Raw genomic sequence first — 27,942 nt, 5'->3', positions numbered from 1 at the left:
CTTAACAATCTTACATTGTGTTTCTCTTCGAACCTTTTTGCTTCCTTTTGCTTGTCTTTATAGTTCACCCAATTCTACCAGAGTCCTTTGTCCATTTTGAAACCCCTATGCGCTTATCCCTAAGATTATTCTTCACACCCTACTTAACTACATTGGCCTTCATTGCCCCTGAACCTGGTCTGATTTGGCTGGAGCAAATTTGGATGGTATCCTCGCCAACATTTGCTTAAATAATTCCAACCTTCTACTGTAGATCTCCCAAACATTATTGTAACTTTTTAAAACTCATTTTGTATTCCTTTGAAGTCATTTTTAAAGACTGTATAAATATGTTATAGTCTGGTTCCTTTATAAAACAGAGTGGCAGCAAAAAAACACAATGAAGTTAAACTTGGTTCTCGAGATTGTTCTTTTAGACTCATTTTCATTGTGACAGGTTTATATAAGTTTTAAATGCCTCGATCTTCGACATTTATTTTACTCATCTTCCAGCAGTCAGCATGTTCCCAGCTCGATCATACACCTGAAAGCAGAGGGGCAGTGAGGTCAGTGAAAAGGGCTTTTACCTCTTTTAAGTGCTTTTAGCTGGATCACTCTTTGAGCTGTTACAGTGGAGCTGTTATTCTCCACCACCGCAAAACGTAAGAAAACAAGATCTTCAAAGTAAACGTGGAAGAAGAACTGCTCATTCCACATGGGGTTCAGGGTGTTGCGATAAATGGGCTTCGTGCGAAAGTGGCAGCTGTCCTGTGGCATACCAAGCACGTCAATCTCAATGCACGGACTCCCTGACGTGTTGCTGGGACACACATACTGCCCAGAAATGATCTGGGAAAAAATTAAAGAGGAAAAGAACATGAGCTTCACTATCAGATGGGAAAGAGATGTTTGATAATTAACTCCAGTTTACTGTTAAAACACAAAGGGTGAAAATTTGAGCTCTGACTGAGTGCTAGTCCTAATACAGGCTTTGTATGCAACAGATCTATATGCTTTTTGGTGGATCTACCAAATTCCCCATATGTTTTCTATTTAACAAGATGTGGATAGGTAAAAAGAGCAAATTATTTGACTGGTAAAAACATAAAGAACTTGCGGTTGTTTTTTGTGCTGTTGTCTTCATTCTTGGTAGGTCCAATCTGACCCAATAGTCAAGACAAAAAAAAAAATCATTTGTTATAATGAAACAAAAGTGTGTAGCTAAACAGTCTGGCTCACTGCACTAGGGGAAAGTTCTGGGTCAAGGAGATGCTGACGTCGTTTTAAAAATGTCTTTGGCCCAGCTGCCATGAGAATTACGCGATACACCACAGGCCATCCACATATCACAAGAAAACTCTGGTAATTTTATCCAAAGAGTTTATCTGATTGTCACTCACTAGCTGACATGACAATCTCCTGTTACAGTGATCCTCAAATAGAAAATAAAAATAAATGGCAAAGATCTAGAGGGGCAGATTTTTTTGCTCATTGAAGAAAGTATACCAGCACGCTCAGGAGTTTGATTTTGTGAATCAGCTGCCCTGCTATTTTCGATGTGTATTTGTGCAATGGGGGAAGGAAGATTCCAATTTCAGGCTGTTTATAACTTGCTGAATGGCCTAACAGCAATTGCTTTTGGGTCTGGATTCTGTTTTAAAACACTGGCATGTTTTTACTGTACGGAGATTGTCAGTAAACCTTTGGGATCTGTTTCCTGAGTTCCCTCATTGGAGTTTTCCTTCAATGACAGACGCGCTTACATGATGACTCAAATCAGCACAAGACCAGTGAAAACAGTGGCACTTACAATCATCCACAACAAACAACTTGCATCTATGTAGCGCCTTTAACATAGTAAAACGTCACAAGGCGCTTCACAGGGGCATATTCAGACAAAAACTGGCACCAAGCCACATAAGGAGACTTTAGGACAGGTAACCAAACGTTTGGTCAAAGAGGTAGGTTTAAAGCAGCCTCCTAAAGCAGGAGAGAGAGTTAGAGGGGAAGAGAGATTTGGGGAGGGAATTCCAGAGCTTAGGGCCTAGATGGCTGAAGGCACGGCCGCCAATGGTGGGACGAAGAAAGTGGAGGATGCATAAGAGTTGGAGGAATGCAGTGTTCTCAGAGGATAGGTGTGTCAGCACACAGCTTGAAATGGGTTGCAGCAATTAATTAAACTGACCTACAATGGATATTATGTGGCAGGAGGATAGTTATTATATCTGTTCAAATAATTCAACTAAGTGATAACCTAACTGCCCCTGTAGCCCTTAACATTGTTAATTTGTTTCTTTCTTTTTAAGTGAAATATAAAATGGCTGCTAAAAGAACACAGAAGCACAGAAAAAACTAAAGATTATTCGCTTAATGATTCTCCATGAGCAAAGGTCGTTAAAAAGTTTTAATGACACAAGCTGTTTCGACACAAGATTTGATTAATGTGAGTGAGGAAAGAGCCAAGCAGCTATGTAAACTGTGAGAGGTTAATAACACTAAATAAGCTGAAGAGAGTTTATTTGAATTAAGGAAAAAAGCTCCAAGATGCGAAGTTATCCGATACATTCTGTAACAACACCAAAAAAACAGATGCAACAAAACGACAGATTGTCTCGCGCTGCCAACAGAGCAATAAATTGGCTACATCGCAAACCCAGTTAATCAGCTCAACTGCCTCAGTACTTGCTGTGGGGAAATGAGAGCATCTCTCAACACTTACCGTTAGAGAATGTAGGGATGGACTCATAGTCTCTATTCGTTCCAGAGGAGAGAACTGATTGTGCATTAGACAGTTTTTGTCCCACAGGACTGGTGACTTTAAGACGTAGCCACATCCACCGTTGGCTTCAAACATGGCTGAGTTTAGATGCATTGGGAGATCTGAGGAGAGACGAGAGAGAACACTGTAATCCCAATGACATACAGTATACTGTGGCTGACCCAGGAGTAGGTAAATCACTGGTAAGCTGTTGTTTCTTAAAAATCTGTGCCTTCCTTTTATTTCTGCACTTGTGATGCGCTGGGTGAGGTAATTTCTGATTTCATCTCCGATGGTCAAATGAAACTCATCAGGGAAGCACACTGAAAATAGGGGCAAGTTGGTTCATTAATATTTATATTAATGCCAATCAGTTATAAAACTGATTACTGAGGCATTATGAAGAACTCTGACAAACTAGTTAATAAAATTCAGCCTATGATTATTTAATGAAACCGCTTGTGTCATTAATAATCGGATTTTATACTTTTTAAATGGTTGAAGTCTACAGTCAATGCTTTCATCCAGAGACAGTGATCATCAACAAAACTCTCCATTAAACTGGGCCCTTAAAGCTGTCTCCTTCACCTCATGTTTCAACTCCTAAAATGCTGTGTTGCCTGTCTGTTGGGCTGACATTATATATCTGTTATAAACTTAGGGAAAGTGTGACTTAATGAGCCAATCAACCTGATGGTGTCAGCACTTTCACTGGTAATTACTTCAAAATGGATCATTATATTTATTGCAGATATTTCCAGCGATCGCAAAACTGCAATGAACTTTATGATTTGCAGTAAATGAGCATTCATGGTCACATGGGAGTAGTTGGTTAACTATAGAAAATAGGTGCTTGACTGAAGGATTGAATTTTCAGTCAAATTGCAGTTACACTTTGTATACAACCACATGTCCTTGACATTCTAATCTTTTACATATAGCACGGTCACAATACAGGATTCTATGGCCATTTTTCCCATAAATAAGACTCAAGACATGAGCTGTCGTAAAATGTATTTCAAGCAGAAGCTCACCTGAAGTGGTAAGCTGCCCTGGACAGTCCCATGTCGCGTTGTCAATCCAGTGGCGGTCGAAAGGAATGTTAAATGTGGGATGGGCAGTTGTTTTAAAGAGTCTACAAACAATGACCCAATTCGTGGCACTTTCTGGTCATTCAGGTGACATCCCACCACCTAGTTGTTGGCAAATTTCTTTGATCTTTGCTAGTCTTTGAAGAGAGGCGTTTTAAGAACGGAGTGAATATTGCAACCAATAAGTTGGAGGCGGGACAGGACTTGAGAGTCTCTAACCTCATGACTGAAACTACAGCAGGGTCTCCCGAGTACAGCAGGATTATTTCTCCAGTGAGTGGAAAATTGTTACATAATCCAAATTATGTGTGTAAAATCAATCCCAGCTACTTACAGCGGGGGAATTACCCAATCATCTCCATTCTGACCGGGATTTGTGGTGTCACTATATGCCACCTTTTAACAATCAACACAGACACCAAAAAGTCAGGCCAGTCAGCAGAAAAGCTGTAGGGGAGAAGCAACCTATGCCCTGGTTATTAGGAGAAGTAGCAGAGATAGATGTTAAGACAAGATTCCCTGAGGTGGGTTCATAGAACAAGAGTTTTATATTTTTTATAACATTATGCAAACAGAAATTATACTCATTATACCAAGTGACTTTCATCATATTCCGTGCTCTGCATGTTTTGTCTACCGTGGAATAAAACAGCTTATGAACCAAGCCAAAGAACGCCTCACCAAACAAAACTCAGCCTCACCCAGTGTTAACTCAGCCTGTCTTTGGAGGGATTAAAGGTGTACGTGTGCGTAAGAAAGCAATCCAGTCCAGATCACGAGGGAGTTTCATTGTTACACTCCCAGTTCCCACCGCTGTGCTAGCAGATACAGGGCAGTGTACAGTCCATTAAAACAGGCAACTAACCCACTTAAGGGAGCAGTGACACCACTGAACCCAAGCCAGTACTGTGGCAGACCTGAATTTGTAACAAGCACTCTCCCCGCCCAATGCTTATGCTTGAATTCACCAGGATGTCACATAACATCGTTTGGTTTTCACAACTGAGTTTAATGGTTCTTAAGTTGAAATTGAAGGACAGCTGGAAATCGGATTCCAGTGTTCAAACTGAGATGTAAATAAAATGAACTTTTTTCAGAAACCATCAAATTATGTTTCACCTTAACAGTCGCAGATGTGCTTGTTGGAACCTCCAGTGAACACTTCCAAGCAAATTACTTTTTCGAAAGAGGCTCATAAACCTAGTCACTCACCATCTGTCTGATAATTGAGAGCAACCAACTGTATCCCGTGGAGCCAGAACATGAGAGGCGATGGGTTGGAGGAGTCAATTCGAGTGGCAGCAGGATACGTTCGGAGCAGCTGGCAGGCTGTGTGTTGGATCAATTCCTGGGAATAACGTCTGCACAGCCGTTTGGCAGTGTTCTCATTCACTGACGAGATGTGATAACACTTGGGCGTCCTGATGATAGCACTGAGGGAGGTGGTTGGATTAAACGGAGGAGAAGATGGCTCTTCACAGTTCTTTCTTATACCTTCAAAAGAGGTTGCTGTGCAAATAAAAAACTTGTTTTATTTAGGTCACCAAAGAATGCCACAGATTTTTCCAAAAACTAAAAAAAAATCCCCAATATCTAAATCTTTTAAAATAATGGAGATTTAAAAATGAGCTTCTCTGCCACAATTCAAATTGATTTTGTGCCTATGGTTGATATTGTAACTAAACAATACACTGCTACTTCACTAAACACCAAGATGTCTGTATTAAACCCCTTGCTGAAGTCCAACTTTATAAACCCAACACCATCTGGAAAAGAGTGAATCATCTCCACTAGGGGGCTCATCTAGAACATCTGGTGACAATCTACCAAATCATTCTGGAGTTTCTATTTGTTTTGACTATTTTGGCTCAGATAGACAATGGTCAGGCCACCTATTATATCACCTCCCCCTAGAAGCAAAAGGAAAATATTCGACACGTTTAGTTTACTGTGAAAAGGACATTTCACATCTTATCTTTGCCGGTCTACTTCATACTTGGTTGTGTAAAGCCCCTAAGACCACGTTTCTACGTGACAAAGGCACCATACAGATGTAAGCAATAAAGTAATACAGGTCTGACAGAGCAACATAGAAGATTACACAGGAATGGCTGCTGCTGAATAGTCTCAATTACTGACCCTCATAAACTTGGTGATGCAAAGATTAGTTGCTGCTAAGATGGTTCAGAATGCGAGCAGACTTTATCTGCCGACCACCATCCCTGCTGTTACTCAAGGATCTGTCTACTATCTGCATGCTAGCAGATAGATCCTTAAAGTTTAACAGGAATTTTATGCTTGCCTGAAACAGGGCCTTAAAATGATAGCAACAAATTTAAGAATACCAATTCATCATTAACAGTTTTTTTTACATACTTTAAATCAAATCAGATCATTTTGAATTAATAATTTTGTGACCAGATCCACATTTGTTGTGGGAAACAGCTAGCTGTGCCACTTACCTCTTCCAGATGCCTTAATTGATGTCATCGACTCCCCAGGGCTCATTCTGTTGGACTTCCTGTTGGGTTTCACTTTGCCTCTGCTTGATCCTGTTGCATTTAAAGTTGAAAGGCCTGTTCCCATTAAAAAGAGGAAAGGGTCAAAACTAAAGGGTTCAAATTTTTCCAAAAGATATTTTTTTGGTTTATATTTTAAGCTATTTGCATCATTGCCCTTGTAGCCTATGTGAAAGTGTTGCTTCTTGCGGAGTTTTTTTATGTAACATTGTTTACATTTACCAATTTCCTTTCCTACATCAACAAGTGGCACAGGAAAATGACAGAAAGTCGCCGAATCAATTTTCGTGTTAATCCTAGTGTACATGCACAGTTCCATTTTATTTCTCTTATCTTCAAAGCCAATTGGTTTTGCCATAATGATAAGATTCACACTAAGCACCAGCACTGTATTTCAACTACAAAACAGTGGAACAGGGGCCCAGTGATGTGCCACTATAGGGGGGGGGTAGGTCTCATGAAAACAGCATTGGTTATGGCAGTTTGAAGGTTTATCACATATACCTCAGACAAGTAGGACTGGTACTATTGTTAACCAATTGGTGAGTGCAACCGTAGTGCGGCTCCACTAATTTAATCCTCGCTCGTGCCTTGTACACGAAGGTATCGTCTTTCAGGACTTCCCGCCCACTTACTGAGGCTCCACGTCGGGTGCAACACCTCACAAAACTTCCCCATAGGAGCCCAAGATGTTCATCAGTCTTCTGCACCAGGAGCTCAGAATAACCTACCCTATGCACTAGGAGTCCTGGATGCACTAATATTTTGTGTACTAAGATCCCGGAATGTGATGGTATCTCGTGTACTGTGGCCCTGGGATATGATGGTATCTAGTGTACTGCGGCCCTCAGATGTGCTGGTACCTCATGTACTGGGATCCTGGGATGTGCTGGTACCTCATGTACTGGGATTCTGGGATGTGCTGGTACCTCATGTACTGGGATCCTGGGATGTGCTGGTGCCTCATGTACTGGGATTCTGGGATGAGCTGGTATCTCGTACTGGGATCCTGGGATGAGCTGGTATCTCGTGTACTGGGATCCTGGGATGAGCTGGTACCTCATGTACTGGGATCCTGGGATGTGCTGGTACCTCATGTACTGGGATCCTGGGATGTGCTGGTACCTCATGTACTGGGATTCTGGGATGAGCTGGTATCTCATGTACTGGGATTCTGGGATGAGCTGGTATCTCATGTACTGGGATCCTGGGATGTGCTGGTACCTCATGTACTGGGATCCTGGGATGTGCTGGTACCTCATGTACTGGGATTCTGGGATGAGCTGGTATTTCATGTACTGGGATCCTGGGATGAGCTGGTACCTCATGTACTGGGATCCTGGGATGTGCTGGTACCTCATGTACTGGGATTCTGGGATGAGCTGGTATTTCATGTACTGGGATCCTGGGATGAGCTGGTATCTCATGTACTGGGATCCTGGGATGAGCTGGTATCTCATGTACTGGGATCCTGGGATGAACTGGTATCTCATGTACTGGGATCCCGGGATTTACTAGTAATGATGGCCCAGAAAGTGCATGATTCTTGTTCACTGGAAGCACAGGATATACTTGTGTCTCATGCGCTAGAGCTTGGGGAGATTAGGAACTATTTTTAATATACGTTTCAATTAATTTATTTTTATCTCATATCCTTTCATGCAGAGTATTACGTGAACTCATCAGATATTTCAGAAATAATTTTAGCAATCATCTTGATTTTGGGCCAATTGGTGGATATGCTGAGGACTAATATATCAGCCTCCCACATATACACAGCTTACTTTCTCCTGCTGATCTGTGTGTTTTACAGTAGAATTTCCCTATCAGAATTCAGGTGAGTCACACTTCTATATTTGCCTCCTAATCATTCTGTGGATTGGCAATTTCTGATGATACTGTTGAATAAAACCATCATCTACAAAGGAGATTGGATAGACAGAAATGTATAACTTGCTGCCTACAAGAAGCCCCTGAGTGAGACGCAGCGAGATGTGCTGACCTGTGAACTTGATGGCCTGACAGTAGATGACCAGGTCCGAGAGTTCGGGTGCTATCTGTCTGCTCTCTTTTTTGTTTTGAGGCAGGTAGAACTCTTCACCCAATTCCATGTCATAAACCTGGGAATTAAGCAAACATGAAGTAAATCCATAACACACAGCTCATCACTGCTACCCTAAGAACGTCAGCAGTGCCTCATTTCAATATTTAGTAGGATTCATTCACCAAGTTTACGTAAAAAAGACTTGCATTTATATAGCACCTTTCATAACCTCAGGACACCCCAAGGCGCTTTACAGCCAATGAAGTACTTTTGAAGTGTAATCACTGTTGTAATGTAGGAAATGCAGCAGCCAATTTGCGCACAGCAAGATCCCACAAACAGCAATGAGATAATGACCAGACAATTTGTTTTTTAGTGATGTTGAGGAATAAATATTGGCCAGGATACCAGGAGAACTCCCCCGTTCCCCTTCGAATAGTGCCACGGGATCACCTGAGAGGGCAGACAGAGCCTCAGTTTAATGGGCCAGAAATTGCTCGTAAAATAACGGTGAGCTTAACAGCACTCACTATTATTAATGGGCAAATCAAAGAGCAAGTTCCAGTGACCGCACATGTACAGTCAAATTCGGAAATCCGGAACTTGCTCTTCCTGATTCACCAGTGATTTGAAAAGTTTGCCGTTGAAGGGACCTCGCCGGCTGCAATCAAAAGACCCACGCCAACTTACTCTCCTGCCCAGCTGGAAACTAACTAATATCGCCACAAAAAAGGTACGTTGAGTTTTTTTTAGGTCTATACAAATTTGTAATGGCATGGCAAGTATTAATGACAGCCAAACAACCTCTCCAGCACTGAAAATTAACTTTTAAACATGTCAGATCTCATTATTCCTGATTTTAATAATTTTTGGATATTTAAAAAAAAATTTAATTAGAAAATTAAAAAATGTTTTTTTAAAACTTTTTCTTTCTGTCTCTTCCGTAGTCTTTAAATCTTACGCTCTCTTTTCGCTTTCTCTATCTCATTTTATTGTACATTTACTAACCTTATCGGGCACTTCCTGGTTTTTAGTCTGCGTGGTTTGTCAATTGAGTTTCACTTCCTGGTTCTCACAGCATGCTTGCTTCAAGCTGATTGGTTAAGGGGACATAGAGATCCTTTCATCGCTCACACAGTCCGGTAAAAAACTTTGCTGTTTTTTGAGCTCGATAGCTTAGTGGCCGAATTTAAATCTCATGAGCAGCGACCACTGCTGTTTCGCCGCTCAGAGCAATTTACATCCAAAATGTTACATCCAAAAGACGGCACCTCTGACAGTACAGCACTCTCTCAGTACTGCACTGAAGTTTCAGCCTAGATTTTGTTCTCAAGTCTCTGGAGTGGGGGTGAACCCACAACTTTCTGACTCAGAGCCAAGAGTGCTAACAACTGAGCCACGGCTGACAATTAATATGTTCGTATGATATTCCTCTGTCTGCTATTTACTCAGTTAAAAAAGCAGATGGAGCAATGTCAAAGAAACCATTATGCACTGTCTACTAACAGTGATTTCTACCCTTAGTTTTATTTGCTTCCAGTCCTATTGAACCTCAGCAGTGCAAGCGATTGCGACACAATGATGCCCAGTGCTATCATTATATTCTTACATTATTGTGCAGCTTTTTTCCTCAGCAGGAGAGAAAAGAGCATTGTTAATTGTGATTTCTAGATGTAGTAATGTAAATATGCCACTTCTTACAATAAATCTTTTTTGCTTTGCCTTTTCTTTGCTCTGCAACATTGCATCAGTCGATATTTTCTTAATTCTCCGTGGAGTTTCTTCCGTGTACTCAAAGTGGAATTTATCACTTGATGGCTTGTTTTCGGGCTTGTCGTCGAGGATATTGTCTAGAAAGGAAAGAACAGATTATGGGATGATTTCACATTATTTTCAAAATGTTACCAATGCAACATTGTGATTTGAGAAGATTACTCCTGATCATAAAACATGCAAAGATATTTTCAAGTATATGGCAACTAATGTGAAGTTACCTTAACTAATATAGTTTTCAAAAGCTTATATTGGACAGCTGCCATCAGTCATTCAGTGGATGAGCAGGTACTTTGACAACAGGTGTCCAACATAAGGTTTGTGAAAACTAGATTTAACAGAGTAAATTTGCATTAGTTACCAATATTATATTTACTAATATTGTAATTCTACCCAGTAGAATATAAGAAAAATGTATTTCAATTTAAAACAAATGGAGTAACAATCTTGCGTCTGAAGTGTGGGTGGGCTGAGCAGACTGCAGCTGTACATTCTCAGCCCCCTGCAGCTGACCTCCTTTCCAGGCAGCACATGGTACAGGGACAGAAGCGATAAGCGCACTGTCACATCTGTCACTCAAGCTGCTTTGGCAGAAGGTGCGATTGGCTTACCAAGTGCATAGACACATTCCTTTTTTAGCATTGTTTTGTTCAATCCCTTACTTCATTCCCAGACAAAATTCATCTTTAGTTTCCTGTTTAGGTGCAATGTGAAGTAATACACAAGCAGTTAAGAAATACAGTAAAACCAATAGGACATAACAGCTGCCTTTATGGCATACATTATTTACTGGTAATCTCAATGTGTTGCATTGAACTTTTAAGTTGTTAGGCAATAGTATCTTTATTACCCCATTCATTTATATCATGCCTGCCACATAATGGCAATAAAGTTATTTTTCTGTTTCAAAACAAATGGTACTATATATATAACAGAAATAATTGCAAATGTTTCATGGTGAGGCTTTTTATCCCATCAACTTCACCCTCACCTTCCCTGAAGATGTTGAGTCAGGCTAGGGTGCCGGTAGCCCTCCAGTGTCTTGCCCATGTGTGTGAGTGTCGGCAGGCTATTTGACTATGGGGGTATCACAGCCAAGCCCAATCCAGCCTCACTTAACGCCCACACATGCACACTCTCCAGGAGAAGTAACTGTACACTGAGACCAACTGTAGAGTTCCTACTGGTCCTCCATAGCACAATCCATGCTTTCCCATAACAGGGCATCATCAGACCTACTTGACTGAGTCACTGTCTTGTAACTGTCAGCCATCTATTATCTCCTTTACTGCATAAGACCAATCCTTTTTGCAACGCTGTAAACTGGAACCTGCAGTAAAAATTGCAGTGCCTATCATCCAAACGGCACCAACAAAAAGCAACTTGAGAGACAATGGAAATGTGATGGTTGATTTTGCAACAGCAGAAATGTTAAACATTATTTTTCCCGAACATTATTTCTTCCAGTTGCTATCAGATAACATTGTCAATCATTTTTAGGAATGGAACAGCATTCCATAAACAAATCTCTAAGTGTTATATGGGGAGCAGCTCCATCTGTTTAGGATATGGCTCTTTATAGCAAAGGGTTAAAAAAAAGATATAATTTTAATTTAATCTCTTCTCTATATGCTTCTTTCTTTACTCAGTATCTCTGCAACAAGACACTTTTGTTAAAACAAACATTTATTCAGAATTTCCCTCCAAAATTGAGTCCAAACTGTTTATATGAGTAATTGTTGTTTTCATGTTCTCAGTATAATTAAAGAAAATAAGGCAGCTGCTATAACCATTTAGAATATGTTACAAACCTAAAGCCCCCCCTCCTCCTCCATTGAAATTTGACACTATTTAAAGTTTCATTTGTCACACATGGAACATGATGTAAACACATGGAACGTGATGTGATATGGTAAAATAAAAAGCTTTTTACTTCCCCTCAGGAAAATTACCTCAGAAAAGTTGCAAAAGTTCATGCTTACCCTTTCTTTAATATTCTACACAAAAAGAATTCTAGTTACTTTCCTACAAATAGTTTTCCATTGGAGGAGGTGGAAAAATCTTGGTGCATCCTGTGAATAGCCAGGCTCGTTGTCAGACCTAAAAAACTCTAGACGTTCTTTGCGCAGGTGTATGCTGGGAGCTGTAGCTTGCTAGTTTGAATCTTCCGACACAACAGTGACGAATGTGAGGACCTGCATGAACTCAAGGCTCAGGCTTCTCACATAGGCACAGGCCTCTAATAGAAAACACAGTTGCAGGCATTTCAAAGACAGAAAAATATTATTTAAAAATATTATTATCAATTTATTGTAAATGTGGTAATTTTTTAATATCTTTATCATATTACAAACTTCTATTTCCAGTAGTAAGTGCTCAGCTTATTGGAGAAAGTAAGATGGCAGCTAAAAGGATTTTCAAAGAATATATAGAACAATTTGAGTGATTTGCCTTTTTTTATTGGTAGCAGTTGCTGACTGTCCATTTATGGTTCTTGGGGACCTAAATTCAATAGCACCAAATAACAGCAGCGAAATGATCGGTGCACTGAACTCGCACGCCAAGAGAGAGGCCCGGGAGCCATCATAGATTTTTCTCGGGCCTCATTGGAATAAATCCAGCGAGCTGCGGGTGCCAATCAGGAGCCCTGATGCAGCTTGCAATTTGGACACTTCAAATTTAGTAAGTCCGAGGTGGTGGGGGGAGGCAAATGGGAGGGGGGTGAACGTGGACTAGCAGCGGCCCACAGTATTAATGTGAAGGCAGACAGAGCACTCCTGCTCCACCGGGCTCCACATTAACTTAAGTTAAAAAAACTTCCATGGCCATCGCTCTGCCAAATTCGACATCACTGCGCCCGTACTACACCAGTAAAACAGGCACGATGATGTTGCATTTATGCCCCTTTGTTTTTTGAATTTCATGACTGGTGGTTTTCATTCCTGCTTGCCACTTGCTGATTGGTAGATTCCTATGATCTGTTGCTCTTTTAATAATATGCAATTTGAGTTAATCAGGCACATTGTGTGTCACATGATTTGTATATCAAACTTGACACCTGAGATGTGCATGGGATGAGATGCCTGAAGTGTGAAGGACGGATTGTACACTAGGATCACCCACGGTAAATTAGAGGATACACTGATTTACAAGGACAGGAATGTTACACCATCTAAGGCACAATGTGCTTTTCTACTGAGGTGCAGCTGCATCCCTTTAAGTACGCACGGTCTAATTGTTGTTAGGTAAACACAGGCTGATGTCAGTCAGAGTTTAATTATGGCTTCGTCAGGGCATTTTGTGGATTGGAATGTGTTTGTTCAGTGTCAGAGGCACCCAGCATTTTCAGATTATTCTGCATCTATAACAAAGTATGGAGTCTAGAGTGGGACGTTTGGATGTGCTTGATCTACTCTAGCTAATATTTTTTTTGCAAACATTGCGGGTAAGAGCATTTGGAAAACAGTTATAATGGAAAAGTTCCTTAACTGGCACTGTTGGTGACAGAATGATTAATGTTGCGAATATTCTGCCAACAATGTGGCAACTGAAATATTTATGTACAATGGCTACATTATTCCATGTGTTAGCCAGTAACATCCATCTTAGTATCACTTCTGGCCCAATCATGTGGTGATCAAGGAGAAGCTGAACATCTGTCACTGGCATTAGTTGGGTGAAAAACAAAAGCAGAAAACAGTAAACTGAACAGAGAAAAAAGTAAAGAAAATTACAAATGTCAGTTGGCTTTTTATAATATATTATATAGATTAAATCAAGGCAGTAATAATAGGAGGGAAGATATTAATAAGCTGCTTGCATGACATTCTCACTGTTCAGGTCTCATCCCCTTTGCATTATATCAAACCGATAATTATCACTGGATAAACTAGCAGTGCTTCTGCCACAATCATTAACCATTTGGTGTGGACATTACCAGACATTAACTACACAGAACAATAAATAAATAAACTACTGACATTTGTATTATAAAAATATTAAGAGGAATGATTTCCCAGATGAAATTTCATCTCATAATGCAGGCAACCCAATGAAACTACTGCCTTGTAATTACTCCCAAGCATCCATTCTTATCCTGTATAAATGTAATATCAGTCTATCAAAAACTTCAAGCTGATCAGCACTTCTGGTACCCATGGGGGCACCACTTAAAGTACAGGCAGGCCGTGTGGTCTGCCACTGTGCATCTCAGCTCACACGCAGCCTCCCTCTATTTCCCAAGCATTACGTGGTAATAATAATCGTAGCGACAGGCTCACTAATCACATCCGTCAAACCAGCTAACCTGAAGGCAGGCTGGATTGGAGAATCAATTCCCTAATTGTACAAATCATATATTTCTGTCTACCTTAAAAAAGGTAAAGTATCTCCATATTGGATGAAGTTGCATTAAATTTACATTTGATAACAGAGAAAAAAAAGTATTAAAACTAATATTAATGTCAGACCCTCCCCTTCCCCTCCCACCCCCACAGTGCAGCACTCAGAGTATCTTTGGCATTAGTTAGTGTCGAAACTGGGGCTTTTACCTTCTTGGCCATTCGTGGCAGGAGAGAAGGAAGCAATAAGGGCATCAGCTACAGGAGAAGACCGTAAGACAGAGAGGGAATAAGAGCAAAGAGTCAGAAATTAGTTGGCATAGCGAGTTTAAGAAAGATTAAATATTAGTCAAACTGTATCAAAATTAATAACTGCTCTAATCATAGAACACACAAGGGACACACATCCGAGTAGCAGCATTAACAATTAAGTCGAGATGCTCTAAGTTTAGAACATGTAGACAAGGTTCCAATTCAGTTAAAACTGTCAATAAGTCCTAAAAAGTTACAATCCCAGATATTTGCTTTTTGAAGGCTAGTACACTGAGCAGGAGAAAGAAAGGTCGGAAAGAAAAGTAAAGGACAGAAGGAAAACAGCAACTTGCTGTATATTCTACACCTACCCCTTGCAACAGCACCAGAACTGTTGTTTTAATTAACTGACAGCTGCAATCATCAGGAGTGTCATTGAAACAGCAGCACATTAAGTGATTTTAGAGACATTCCCCAATGATTTCAGGTTCTAAAGAAGCCAGTCCCACAATACCTGTATACAAATGACAGCACGGTCATTACTAACACTGTGTCTTTGAAGCTACTTGAAGCTGATTTCCCCGAACTTCTCATTTTCAGTTCATTTTCTCAAAGCAGAAGCAACAGTGATGCTCCGATGTGGGAATCTGTGCTGTGAGCCGATCGTGTGTCACAGTGTTACACGTACTGACGTCTGCAAACAGCTAGTATGGTTTAGACCGTTGCCGTGGGCATTATGGGTATGGATTCAATTGCTGACTCAGTGTTAGATCAGGGAGGCCTGAATTTCATTATCTGAACATGATGTGGAGATGCCGGTGATGGACTGGGGTTGACAATTGTAAACAATTTTACAACACCAAGTTATAGTCCAGCAATTTTATTTTAAATTCACAAGCTTTCGGAGGCTTCCTCCTTCCTCGGGTAAATGTTCAGGAGCTCCTCGAAGCCTACGCATTTATACATCACAGAACAATACATGGTGTTTACAGACTGCCCCTGCAACTGCCCGTTGCCAAGGCAATCACCGTGTTCAGACAGAGAGGTGTCACCTGCAGAACCCCCGAATACACATTCAACAAAAAAACAAACAGGAAAAAAAACAGAGAGAGGCAGAAACATCCGGAAGGCAGAGAAAGCCAGCAAATGACCCATTATATTAAAAACAGATAACATTTGTTCGCTGGTGGGGTAACGTGTAGCGTGACATGAACCCAAGATCCCGGTTAAGACCAACCGCAACATCGTCATCAAACCAGCGGACAAAGGAGGAGCCATAGTCATACAGAACAGAACAGACTATTGCAAAGAAGCATACCGACAACTGGACAACCAGGAACACTACAGACGGTTACCCGCAGATCCGACCAAAGAACACACCCACCAGCTCAACAAACTGATCAAGACCTTCGATCCAGACCTTCAAAGCATCCTACGCACTCTCATCCCACGTACTCCCCGCGTGGGAGACTTCTACTGCCTCCCAAAGATACACAAAGCCAACACACCCGGACGTCCCATCGTATCAGGCAACGGAACCCTGTGTGAGAACCTCTCTGGATACATCGAGGGCATCCTGAAACCCATCGTACAGGGAACCCCCAGCATCTGTCGCGACACTACAGACTTCCTACAAAAACTCAGTACCCACGGACCAGTTGAACCAGGAACACTTCTCACCACGATGGACGTCTCGGCACTATACACCAGTATCCCCCACGATGACGGCATCGCTGCGACAGCATCAATACTCAACACCAACAACAGCCAATCTCCGGAAGCCATCCTACAACTCATCCGCTTCATCCTGGATCACAATGTCTTCACCTTCGATAACCAGTTCTTTACCCAAACACACGGAACAGCCATGGGGACCAAATTCGCACCCCAATACGCCAACATTTTCATGCACAAGTTCGAGCAGGACTTCTTCACTGCACAAGACCTCCAACCAACACTATACACCAGATACATCGACGACATTTTCTTTCTATGGACCCACGGCAAGGAATCACTAAAGAGACTACACGATAACATCAACAAGTTCCATCCCACCATCAAGCTCACCATGGACTACTCCTCAGAATCAGTTTCTTTCTTGGACACACGAATCTCCATCAAAGACGGGCACCTCAGCACCTCACTCTACCGCAAGCCCACGGACAACCTCACGATGCTCCACTTTTCCAGCTTCCACCCTAACCACGTCAAAGAGGCCATCCCCTATGGACAGGCCCTGCGAATACACAGGGTCTGCTCAGACGAGGAGGAACGCGATGGACACCTACAGACGCTGAAAGACGCCCTAGTAAGAACGGGATATGACGCTCGACTCATCGATCGACAGTTCCGACGGGCCACAGCAAAAAATCGCATAGACCTCCTCAGGAGACTAACACGGGACGCAACCAACAGAGTACCCTTTGTCGTCCAGTACTTCCCCGGAGCGGAGAAACTACGCCATGTTCTCCGCAGCCTTCAACATGTCATCAATGAGGACAAACACCTCGCTATGGCCATCCCCACACCTCCACTACTCGCCTTTAAACAGCCACCCAACCTCAAACAGACCATCGTTCGCAGCAAATTACCTAGCTTTCAAGAGAACAGCGTCCACGACACCACACAACCCTGCCACGGTAACCTCTGCAAGACATGCCAGATCATCGACACAGATACCACCATCACACGAGAGGACACCACCCACCAGGTGCATGGTTCATACTCCTGTGACTCGGCCAACGTTGTCTACCTCATACGTTGCAGGAAAGGATGCCCCAGAGCATGGTACATTGGCGAGACCATGCAGACGCTGCGACAACGGATGAACGGACACCGCGCAACAATTGCCAAACAGGAGGGTTCCCTCCCAGTCGGGGAACACTTCAGCAGTCATGGACATTCATCCACCGACCTTCGGGTAAGCGTACTCCAAGGCGGCCTTCGAGACACACGACAACGCAAAATCGTAGAGCAGAAATTGATAGCCAAGTTCCGCACCCATGAGGACGGCCTCAACCGGGATCTTGGGTTCATGTCACGCTACACGTTACCCCACCAGCGAACAAATGTTATCTGTTTTTAATATAATGGGTCATTTGCTGGCTTTCTCTGCCTTCCGGATGTTTCTGCCTCTCTCTGTTTTTTTTCCTGTTTGTTTTTTTGTTGAATGTGTATTCGGGGGTTCTGCAGGTGACACCTCTCTGTCTGAACACGGTGATTGCCTTGGCAACGGGCAGTTGCAGGGGCATTCTGTAAACACCATGTATTGTTCTATATGTATAAATGCGTAGGCTTCGAGGAGCTCCTGAACATTTACCTGAGGAAGGAGGAAGCCTCCGAAAGCTTGTGAATTTAAAATAAAATTGCTGGACTATAACTTGGTGTTGTAAAATTGTTTACAATTATCTGAACAGGCAGAGGTTTAGAGACTAGATAATTATTTTTGATGGTCGTGATAATCAGAACATTGATTTTTAAAGGGTGTTATTGCCACACCGATATTTTTAGGCAGGTTAAATCTCTGGAACAATTTACTCCAATATCTCTGACTAAGTGTCATCCTGTCGCCCACTGGGACAAGTTCACATTTGCTGCAGCACACCATGTTAGCATGTCACTGTCCTGTTTTTAGAACTTCTGGTCAAGGTTTATAAAGGCCGACTTGAAAGATGTCATTGCCTCACCGCCAATCACATTGTCACTGCCGTTTCATTTACAAACACTGGGAGCTATCTCGTTAAGTCAAGCGTAAGCAAAGCGCGCGGAAAAGTACAACAGAAAGGAAAGAAAAACCACATCCAAACAGAACCCACAAGGCATCAGAAAACCCAGTGAAGCTGTTTCAGTGAAGTGGAACATTTCATTATATGTGTCCCATGTGTTAAATGAAACAAAAGTAGAAACATGCAAGTAAACCAAGGGGCAATGTACTTTAGGTTGAATTGATGGCCTATCTTCTCACACTTTTAATTTCAAGGACTTTTCCCTTTTTGGGAGGTTTTTCCCCACCACAGTATTTTTTCACCTCTCCTCTCCTGAAGGTGTTGAATTCTCCATAGGGTTTAATACCATCGGTACCAGATGCCCCTCTGTACGTTAACCAGGTGGTTGTTATTTATGTGTGAGCCTTGACAGTGAGTACTAGCAGGATATTCAACTATGGGATGCACTACAGTCCTGCCCAATTATGTCCTCACCCAATGTTTGCACACTCACCAGATAGTTCAGGAGTTGGAATTCTGGATCTCTATGGCAGGGGTGCTGAGGCTGATTGTCACACTTGCGTTGCTACTGCAGCTGGGATCAGCTAACTCAATACAGAGTAGGAACAAACATGGGGACTGCTCAGGTCTGTATAACTCAGCTACCCACTTCATAAAGTTGCTGAGCCAGGGAGGGAGCTGCACTTTTCCTTTTAATCCAAATTGAATCTGTGCATGTGGTTAATTTTTTTTGCAGAATGATAATACCCAAGAATTTTGCTAGAAATTTTTTCTTATAGACTCCACAACGTAACAAGTCCAAAACCCCACCTATGCACCTCATACCAGCATCACTGCCTTACTAGCAGAATCCATGACTTAGACTGTACTTGCAGGCAGCCTACAGTCAGCCTTTGCTCTATTCTGTGGGCCTGGAGCGTGCCAGTGATTTCTGCTCACTGCCTCCCCCTTTTCACTCCTCCTGGATATAAATGCCAATCCTCCACCCCCACCACAGGACTGTAAACCTATGAGGACTCTGTTCTTAGGGGTAATGGACCCCAAACCATTCCATGTCTAATAGCAACAATTTACATTTTTTAAGCAACTTTAATATAGAAAGTATCCCAAGGATGAAGTGAGTTGTGAGCATTAGTAGGAGTTAGGAGAGATATCTGCTTTCTAATGTTCCAATCTATCCCCCCACCCCCTCCCTTTTACTTCGAGCTTCTTACTTTCCATTCAATTATTTTGGTTTTCTCCATTTTTCTTAAGACTGCCCACCCTTCCTGTACTTCTGTTGGCCAGCTCCATTTACTTGTTTTCATACTTCTTTCATTTTTGGTGGCGAGATCCTTGTAACTTTTTCAGTGATAATGAAATAAGAACATGAGAAATAGGAGCAGGAGTAGGCTAAACGGCCCCTCGAGCCTGCTCCGCCATTCAATAAGGTCATGGCTGATCTCCTACCTCAACTCCACTTTCCCGCCCTATCCCCATATCCCTTTATTCCTTTAGTGTCCAAAATGGTCTGAAAATGATATTATATTGTCAGACCTTCTCCAGCCCTACAACCCTCTGAGAACCCTGCATTCCTCCAACTCTTGCCTCGTACGCATCCCCCACTCCCTTCACCCCGTCATTGGCGGCTGAACTTTTAGCCATCTAGGCCCTAAATTCTGGAATTCCCTCTCTAAACCTCCGTGCCTCTCTATTTCTCCCCTTTTAAGACCACCCTCCAAACCTACCTCTTTGACCAAGCTTTTAGTCAAGCCTCCTAATACCTCCTTGGTGCCAATTGTTGTACCGATAATGCTCCTGTGAAACGCCATGGGATGGTTTCCTACATTAAAGACGCTATATAAATGCACATTGTTGTTGTTTAGATTAGATTATAGGAGGAAGGAAGACTGAATAATACTCAAGCAGCAGATTTTCCCCCAGTTTCTTTTCTCTCCCTTCTCTGACTCAGAGGCGGGCTGGGGGCGGGGGGTGGGGGGCGGGAGCAGGCATTGCCAATCCCACTCTGTAACCAGAGGAGGGAAGGTACAAGATCCTGTGGACCCCTCGCTTCTGATTTCACCTCCCTTCCTGCAGGGATGATCTGCCCATCCATGGCCCCAGCTGGTCTCAGATAGTGCAGCTGAGATTGAGAACTTCTGTGTGTGTAATGGTGAGCAGGCATCCATTTCCTAGAACTACATAGTGTGCACTATCTGTGGCGGGAAATCAAACTCTACCTCACTCAGGTCACACTCACATACATTCCGCAGTGTGATCTTTCTAAAGTACCAGTAGTTCTCCCACTTTGTTTTGTCTTGTTGGTAGTTTTATCATTATCTACCGCAAGAGGGGAAAGGAATAGGAGATTATTATAATAACGTACCCAGTATATACACATACTTCCAAAGAATGTCAATCCGAACAAGTAATGTACACTCACGTATATGAAAATGAGAGAACTCTTCTGTTTTTAGCAAAGATATAGGCTCCGATATTTATGGGGAGGTGGGGAGGGAGTGGAGGTGACTGCCAGTGGCCAGGAAACCCGGAAACATGGGAAAAGCGAATATCCTGCCGATTTTAACCTTGTTTGAATTTTTTTTTCTCAGTTTCCCGCCCAGCAGCCATTCACATTGAGAGACTGGTTGCTGTTGGGCAGGAAGGCCTACAGTAAAAGGCCGCAGCCAGGGACTGGAGCAGAGGGATGGAGGGAGAGCTCGTTGGGAGTAAGAGATCAGGTGGGGGGGAGGAGATCAGATCGTATCGGGGCGGGGTTGGCATCAGATGGGGGGAGGGTCGACTGATTGCGGGTAGGGGGTCTGGAGATCGCGGGGAGGGTCTGGAGATTGTGAGAAAAGTCTGGAGATCATGAGGAGGGTCTGGAGATTGCGGGGAGGGAGGCAGAGTAGCTTGGGGGGCCAGGGGGAAGCCTTCCTACTCCTCCTGGAAAAGCACTTACCTGATGGATCCGGCAGTTCTCACCTCCCTTTAGCTGCCTGAGTCTCGGGAAACCCGGCCTGCAGCAGGGGATCGAGCAGGAAAGCGGAGCTGAGGTAGAAGATCAGCCATGATCTGATTGAATGGCGGAGCAGGCTCGAGGGGCCGTATGGCCTACTCCTGCTCCTATTTCTTATATAAAATCCAAATGGCTGCAAAAATCTGAGGCGTGTAACCTCATTAGCATATTCTAATTACCCAACCACCTCTCGAGAGCAGGTTACTCGCTCGAACCCCCCAAACCGCCCCGACAATAAAAGGACCCAACACAACATGTTTTGTACCGTCTGAGAGAGATTCATAGTCGTAGTCGTATTCATCATCTTCATCTTCTTCCTCGTCATTGGTGGGGGTGCCTGTCAGGCCACCATTGCTGGCCTGCGCCTGCAGGTTGGCGAGCTGATGCGCCTGCAGGACATAACACATCTGTCAGTAAAGCAACATCTGCACGTAGACTTACAAAACAAGATGTCAAGCATAAAAATGTCAGGAAGCACTTCTTCACACAAAGGGCAGTGGAAATCTGGAACTCTCTCCCCAAAAAGCTGTTGAGCCTGGGGGTCAATTGAAAATTTCAAGACTGAGATTGATAGAGTTTTGTGAGGTAAAGGTATCAAGGGTTATGGAACCAAGGCTGGTAGATGGAGTTAAGGTACAGATCAGCCATGATCTAATTGGATCAAGAAACGGCTGACTGCACTGGATACAGCAAAGGCTATGGACCCCGACAACATCCTGGCTGTAGTGCTGAAGACTTGTACTCCAGAACTAGCTGCGCCTCTAGCCAAACTGTTCCAGTACAGCTACAACACTGGCATCCACCCGACAATGTGGAAAATTGCCCAGGTATGTCCTGTCCACAAAAAGCAGGACAAATCCAATCCGGCCAATTACCACCCCAATTACCATCAGTCTACTCTCAATCATCAGCAAAGTGATGGAAGGTGTCATCAACAGTGCTAACAAGCGGCACTTATTCATCAATAACCTGCTCACCAATGCTTAGTTTGGGATCCGCCAGGACCACTCGGCTCCAGACCTCAATACAGCCTTGGTCCAAACATGGACAAAAGAGCTGAATTCCAGAGGTGAGGTGAGAGTGACTGCCCTTGACATCAAGGCAGCATTTGACCGAGTGTGGCACCAAGGAGCCCTAGTAAAACTGAAGTCAATGGGAATCAGGGGGAAAACTCTCCAATGGCTGGAGTCATACCTAGCACAAAGGAAGGTGGTAGTGGTTGTTGGAGGCCAATCATCTCAGCCCCAGGACATTGCTGCAGGAGTTCCTCAGAGCAGTGTCCTAGGCCCAACCATCTTCAGCTGCTTCATCAATGACCTTCCCTCCATCATAAGGTCAGAAATGGGGATGTTCACTGATAATTGCACAGTGTTCAGTTCCATTCGCAACCCCTCAGATAATGAAGCAGTCCGAGCCTGCATGCAGCAAGACCTGGACAACATCCAGGCTTGGGCTGATAAGTGGCAAGTAACATTAGCGCCAGACAAGTGCCAGGCAATGACTATCACCAACAAGAGAGTGTTTAACCACCTCCCCTTGACATTCAACGGCATTACCATCACCAAATCCCCCACCATCAACATCCTGGGGGGTCACCATTGACCAGAAACTTAACTGGACCAGCCATATAAATACTGTGGCTACAAGAGCAGGTCAGAGGCTGGGAATTCTGCGGCGAGTGACTCACCTCCTGAATCCTCAAAGCCTTTCCACCATCCACAAGGCACAATTCAGGAGTTTGATGGAATACTCTCCACTTGCCTGGATGAGTGCAGCTCCAACAACACTTAAGAAGCTCGACACCATCCAGGACAAAGCAGCCCACTTGATTGGCACCCCATCCACCACCCTAAACATTCACTCCCTTCACCACCGGCGTACTGTGGCTGCAGTGTGTACCATCCACAGGATGCACTGCAGCAACTCGCCAAGGCTTCTCCGACAGCACCTCCCAAACCCGCGACCTCTACCACCTAGAAGGACAAGAGCAGCAGGTACATGGGAACAACACCACCTGCACGTTCCCCTCCAAGTCACACACCATCCCGACTTGGAAATATATCGCTGTTCCTTCATCGTCGCTGGGTCAAAATCCTGGAACTCCCTTCCTAACAGCTCTGTGAGAGAACTTTCACCACACGCTCTGCAGCGGTTCAAGAAGATGGCTCACCACCACCTTCTCAAGGGCAATTAGGGATGGGCAATAAATGCTGGCCTCGTCAGCGATGCCCACATCCCATGAACGAATAAAAAAAAAGGATCACATGGCGGAGCAGGCTAAAGGGGCTGAATGGCCTACTCCTGTTCCTATGTTCCTAAAAAGGCTTGAAATGATCTGTTTCGGAGCTCTGGTGGGTTGAGAGAATCTCCAGAAATCATCATGCTACATGGTCCCGTTCCTGCAAACTATAGGAGGTAAAATCTGCAATCCCGCATTCCCAGCAGGGTAGCCGGTCTGGAAGGGAGTACGGGTCGGAGATAGGGCTACAAAAACTGAATTTACCTTTACCTTTAAGAGATTATTTATAAGCCATTCCGCACTTATTTCAAGTTCATTGATGAATAGGGAAAAGCCACACAAACCTGAACAATATTAAAAATTAGGGTGAGTGTTGGTGCTTATTAGGGTGTGAACTCCGGAAAGTGGAACATCTTTTCCAGTTTGGTCATCGAGTCTATCCAAGTCAGATATAAACCAGCCGCAGAGTAAAGATATCTTTACTGTTCCCCTTAACTTAACCTCAGGGAAGCAGCCCCTACTGCCACAGTGCAAAATTTTTTACTTCCCTCACACAAGACCTTAAAGATTTTCCTGTTCCTTTGTCAGACTGCATCGGAATGCCTGGATATGGAGCTTGGATCCAAATCAGTGGGGGGAGGGCCGAACGCCAGATTTGCAGCCCATTTCAATGAATGGATGGAAAATCTGACGTGCGATCATTCCCGCTTGATTTTCCTCTGTATACTGTACCCAAGTGATCCAATGCATCCAAGTGCAGGAACAGGAAAATCTGTCCCGTTACCTTCACCGGGGTAGAAATCCATCTTGGGCGGTTCCATAAAACCAGTGTATCGCACGGGCCGCCCGGTATACGCCCCGCCCGAAGTTTAGCCTGTTTTCTGTTGCCGCCCAAGCCAGATTTCTACCCCACCCAATCCTAGTCTGGTCACCCCGCGATGTGAGTCCTAGCATGGCTTCACCCCGAATTTCATAACAACAGTTATAAAATACAACAACGTGATGAAATTGCGAGGCTAACAGATAATATCTACTGTCATTATGATCCACCTGAAAAGCTTAAACAAAGCTTACCTTTTGTTTAAGTATATCCACTGGAGTCTGATGGGCCTTTAGTTTCTTGTTTTTGAGGAGGATTTTTCCTTTGAGTTGCCATACCGATGGGAGCATTGGATTATCCGCAAAGTCGCTCTCAAACAAAAATTTTGTCACCAGTTTGTCTCCAAATACAGTCTAAAAAAAAACCAGAAAGCTCCAGTGAATGCAGGTTTGAGTGCGGCCAGCAGATGCTATAGGTCACCTGCCCCAGTACAGGGGCTACAGAGTCGTAATATTTACCTTGACAATTTCTGCCATCTTCCTCTGCTGAGGCAACGAGCAGTGATTCTCTATGGACAAAATGACCGGCATGTCGGAGTTTACAAAGGCACTGCGATTGATTGATTCAACCACATCCTGTGAGGGAATGTACAATATTTGAAAAGCCATGATACCAGTAATTATTGGCATATATTCACATATAACGCACAAGCCAATGTATTTAAAAAGAAACTGAATCTAACTGCACCTTAAATGGGATCTTTGTGGTGAGAGTGTGCCCGTGATATATGATTGGCGTCCCATCATCTCCATCCCAGCAGTCCAGCTCCACACTCCGGCACCCCTGCAACAGCACCTGAAAATGGGAAATAGGAATACTAAGTAAACAGAGAAAGAATGGCGTTTTCATGAAGTATATGAAATTGAGAGAGAAAGGATGAGAGAGCAAGAGAGAGAGAAAGGGCGAAAGAGAGAGAGAGAAATGGCAAGAGACAGAAAGAGAGAAAGGGTGAGAGAGAATGGGCGAGAGAGAGAGAAAGAGAGAAAGGGCAGGAGACAGAGAGAAAGAGAGAAAGGGTAAGATAGCAAGAAAGGGTAAGAGAAGTAGAGCAAGAGAGAGAGAGATAGGGCGAGAGAGATAGGGCGAGAGAGATAGGGCGAGAGAGATAGGGCGAGAGAGAGAAGTACAGCAAGAGAGAGAGATCGGGCGAGAGAGATCGGGCGAGAGAGATCGGGCGAGAGAGATAGGGCGAGAGAGAGAAGTAGAGCAAGAGAGAGAGAGATAGGGCGAGAGAGATAGGGCGAGAGAGATAGGGCGAGAAAGAGAAGTAGAGCAAGAGAGAGAGAGATAGGGCGAGAGAGATAGGGCGAGAGAGATAGGGCGAGAGAGATAGGGCGAGAAAGAGAAGTAGAGCAAGAGAGAGAGCAAGCAAGAAAGAGAAAAACAGCGAGAGAGAAAGAGCGAGAGAGAAAGAACGAGTGAGAAAGGGTGGGAGAGAGAGTGAGAAAGGGTGAGAAAGAGCAGGAGAGAGAGAGAGATAGGGCGAGAGAGAGAGATAGGGAGAGAGAGAGAGATAGGGCGGGAGAGAGATAGGGCGAGAGAGAGAGAGAGATAGGGCGAGAGAGAGAGATAGGGCGAGAGAGAGAGATAGGGCGAGAGAGAGAGATAGGGCGAGAGAGAGAGTTAGGGCGAGAGAGAGAATTAGGGCGAGAGAGAGAATTAGGGCGAGAGAGAGAGAGAGATAGGGCGAGAGAGAGAGAGATAGGGCGAGAGAGAGAGAAATAGGGCGAGAGAGAGATAGGGCGAGAGAGAGAGAGATAGGGCAAGAGAGAGAGATAGGGCGAGAGAGAGATAGGGCGAGAGAGAGAATTAGGGCGAGAGAGAGAGAGAGAGAGAGATAGGGCGAGAGAGAGAGAAATAGGGCGAGAGAGAGAGAAATAGGGCGAGAGAGGGAGAGAGATAGGGTGAGAGAGAGAGAGATAGGGCGAGAGAGAGAGAGATAGGGAGAGAGAGAGAGAGATAGGGCGAGAGAGAGAGAGAGAGAGATAGGGCGAGAGAGAGAAAGAGATAGGGCGAGAGAGAGAGAGAGAGATAGGGCGAGAGAGAGAGAGACATAGGGCGAGAGGGAGAGAGATAGGGCGAGAGAGAGAGAGATCGGGCGAGAGAGGGAGAGATCGGGCGAGAGAGGGCGAGAGAGAGAGAGATAGGGCGAGAGAGAGAGAGATAGGGCGAGAGAGAGAGATAGGGCGAGAGAGAGAGAGATAGGGCGAGAGAGAGAGATAGGGCGAGAGAGAGAGATAGGACGCGAGAGAGAGAGATCGGGCGAGAGAGGGAGCGAGGGATTGGGTGAAAGAGAGAGATAGGGCAAGAGAGAGAGATAGGACGAGAGAGAGATAGGACGAGAGAGAGATAGCACGAGAGGGAGAGAGATGGGGCGAGAGAGAGAGAGAGAGATAGGGCGAGAGAGAGAGAGAGATAGGGCGAGAGAGAGAGAGAGATAGGGCGAGAGAGAGAGAGTGATAGGGCGAGAGAGAGATAGGGTAAAAGTGAAAGGGTGAGAGAAAGAAAGGGCGAGAGAGAGAGAAAGGGCGAGAAAGAGCAAGAGAGAAAAGGCGAGAAAGAGAGTGAGACAGAGAAAGTGACAAAGAGATAGAGAAAGAGATACAGAGAGAGAGAGACACAGGAAAGAAACACAGAGAGAGACAGATAGAGACAGAGAGACAAAGAGACAGAGAGAGACACAGCGCGAGACAGAGATAGAGACAGACAGCCAGAGAGACACAGAAAAAAAACTGAAAAAAGGTAAACAGATAAAGTTCCAGATATTAAAAATCTGATACCTGGCTGTAAAGTTCCACTGAAGACTCTCCTTTAAGTTGGTGCCCAGTGAGGTATGTGTTATGAGAGGATTCAATATAATAATATGAAAGTGGATACTGCAAATCTTCAACATTAACTTGGGATTCATCGTTCTTTGAAGCAACATTCTCCTTGTCCATTAGAAACCTGAATTATAGTGTTTTATAAAAGATACATATATAAAACCCAGTATGTAAAAATTACAGTGCACCTTCTATATAAACAAACTAAATTGTTTCCGGCTATCACTAATGTTATAAAGTATGTATAGGTGTTACCATTCCCCATATTTCTCGTTCTCCATTACATTCCACCCAGCCCCCTTCTACTTCATGCATCATTCTCTGTTCTAAAGAAAGAGCAATGAACATTGGGCAAATCCTCCACATGAATTTTTAGTTGGCATCATCCTGTGCCAAAATGCTGCCGGTCACAGGGTGGGGGGTGGTGATGTCCTGGAATCTGAAAGGGAAGGTGTTTGGTGGTAGTCGATGTGGTAATTTTCTAGTACATTTTGACCAGGGCTAGATGTTCCATCCATTTAT

The 27,942-nt window shown here is 43.8% G+C and overlaps 1 protein-coding gene across 2 annotated transcripts in view; it reads right to left on the bottom strand.

Moving 5' to 3' along the window:
* Positions 1-27,942, bottom strand: part of plce1 (phospholipase C, epsilon 1) — a 371,927-nt gene that overhangs the window by 25,465 nt on the left and 318,520 nt on the right. For both annotated transcript variants that reach the window (XM_068002466.1, XM_068002467.1), the window contains exons 17-27: positions 27,379-27,544; positions 25,286-25,393; positions 25,057-25,173; positions 24,793-24,951; positions 21,745-21,868; positions 10,093-10,241; positions 8,350-8,467; positions 6,291-6,404; positions 5,041-5,337; positions 2,699-2,859; positions 567-828 (exon numbers count right to left, since the gene is read on the bottom strand). In XM_068002466.1, the coding sequence (XP_067858567.1) occupies positions 567-828; positions 2,699-2,859; positions 5,041-5,337; positions 6,291-6,404; positions 8,350-8,467; positions 10,093-10,241; positions 21,745-21,868; positions 24,793-24,951; positions 25,057-25,173; positions 25,286-25,393; positions 27,379-27,544 (1,775 nt within the window). The remainder of the gene's footprint in view (positions 1-566; positions 829-2,698; positions 2,860-5,040; positions 5,338-6,290; positions 6,405-8,349; positions 8,468-10,092; positions 10,242-21,744; positions 21,869-24,792; positions 24,952-25,056; positions 25,174-25,285; positions 25,394-27,378; positions 27,545-27,942) is intronic.

The sequence above is a fragment of the Heptranchias perlo genome, chromosome 21 (genome assembly GCF_035084215.1).
Source record: "Heptranchias perlo isolate sHepPer1 chromosome 21, sHepPer1.hap1, whole genome shotgun sequence".
NCBI classification, from domain to species: domain Eukaryota; kingdom Metazoa; phylum Chordata; class Chondrichthyes; order Hexanchiformes; family Hexanchidae; genus Heptranchias; species Heptranchias perlo.
The sequence above is the reverse complement of the archived record's forward strand: the minus strand, read 5'-3'. Positions and strand labels throughout refer to the sequence as shown.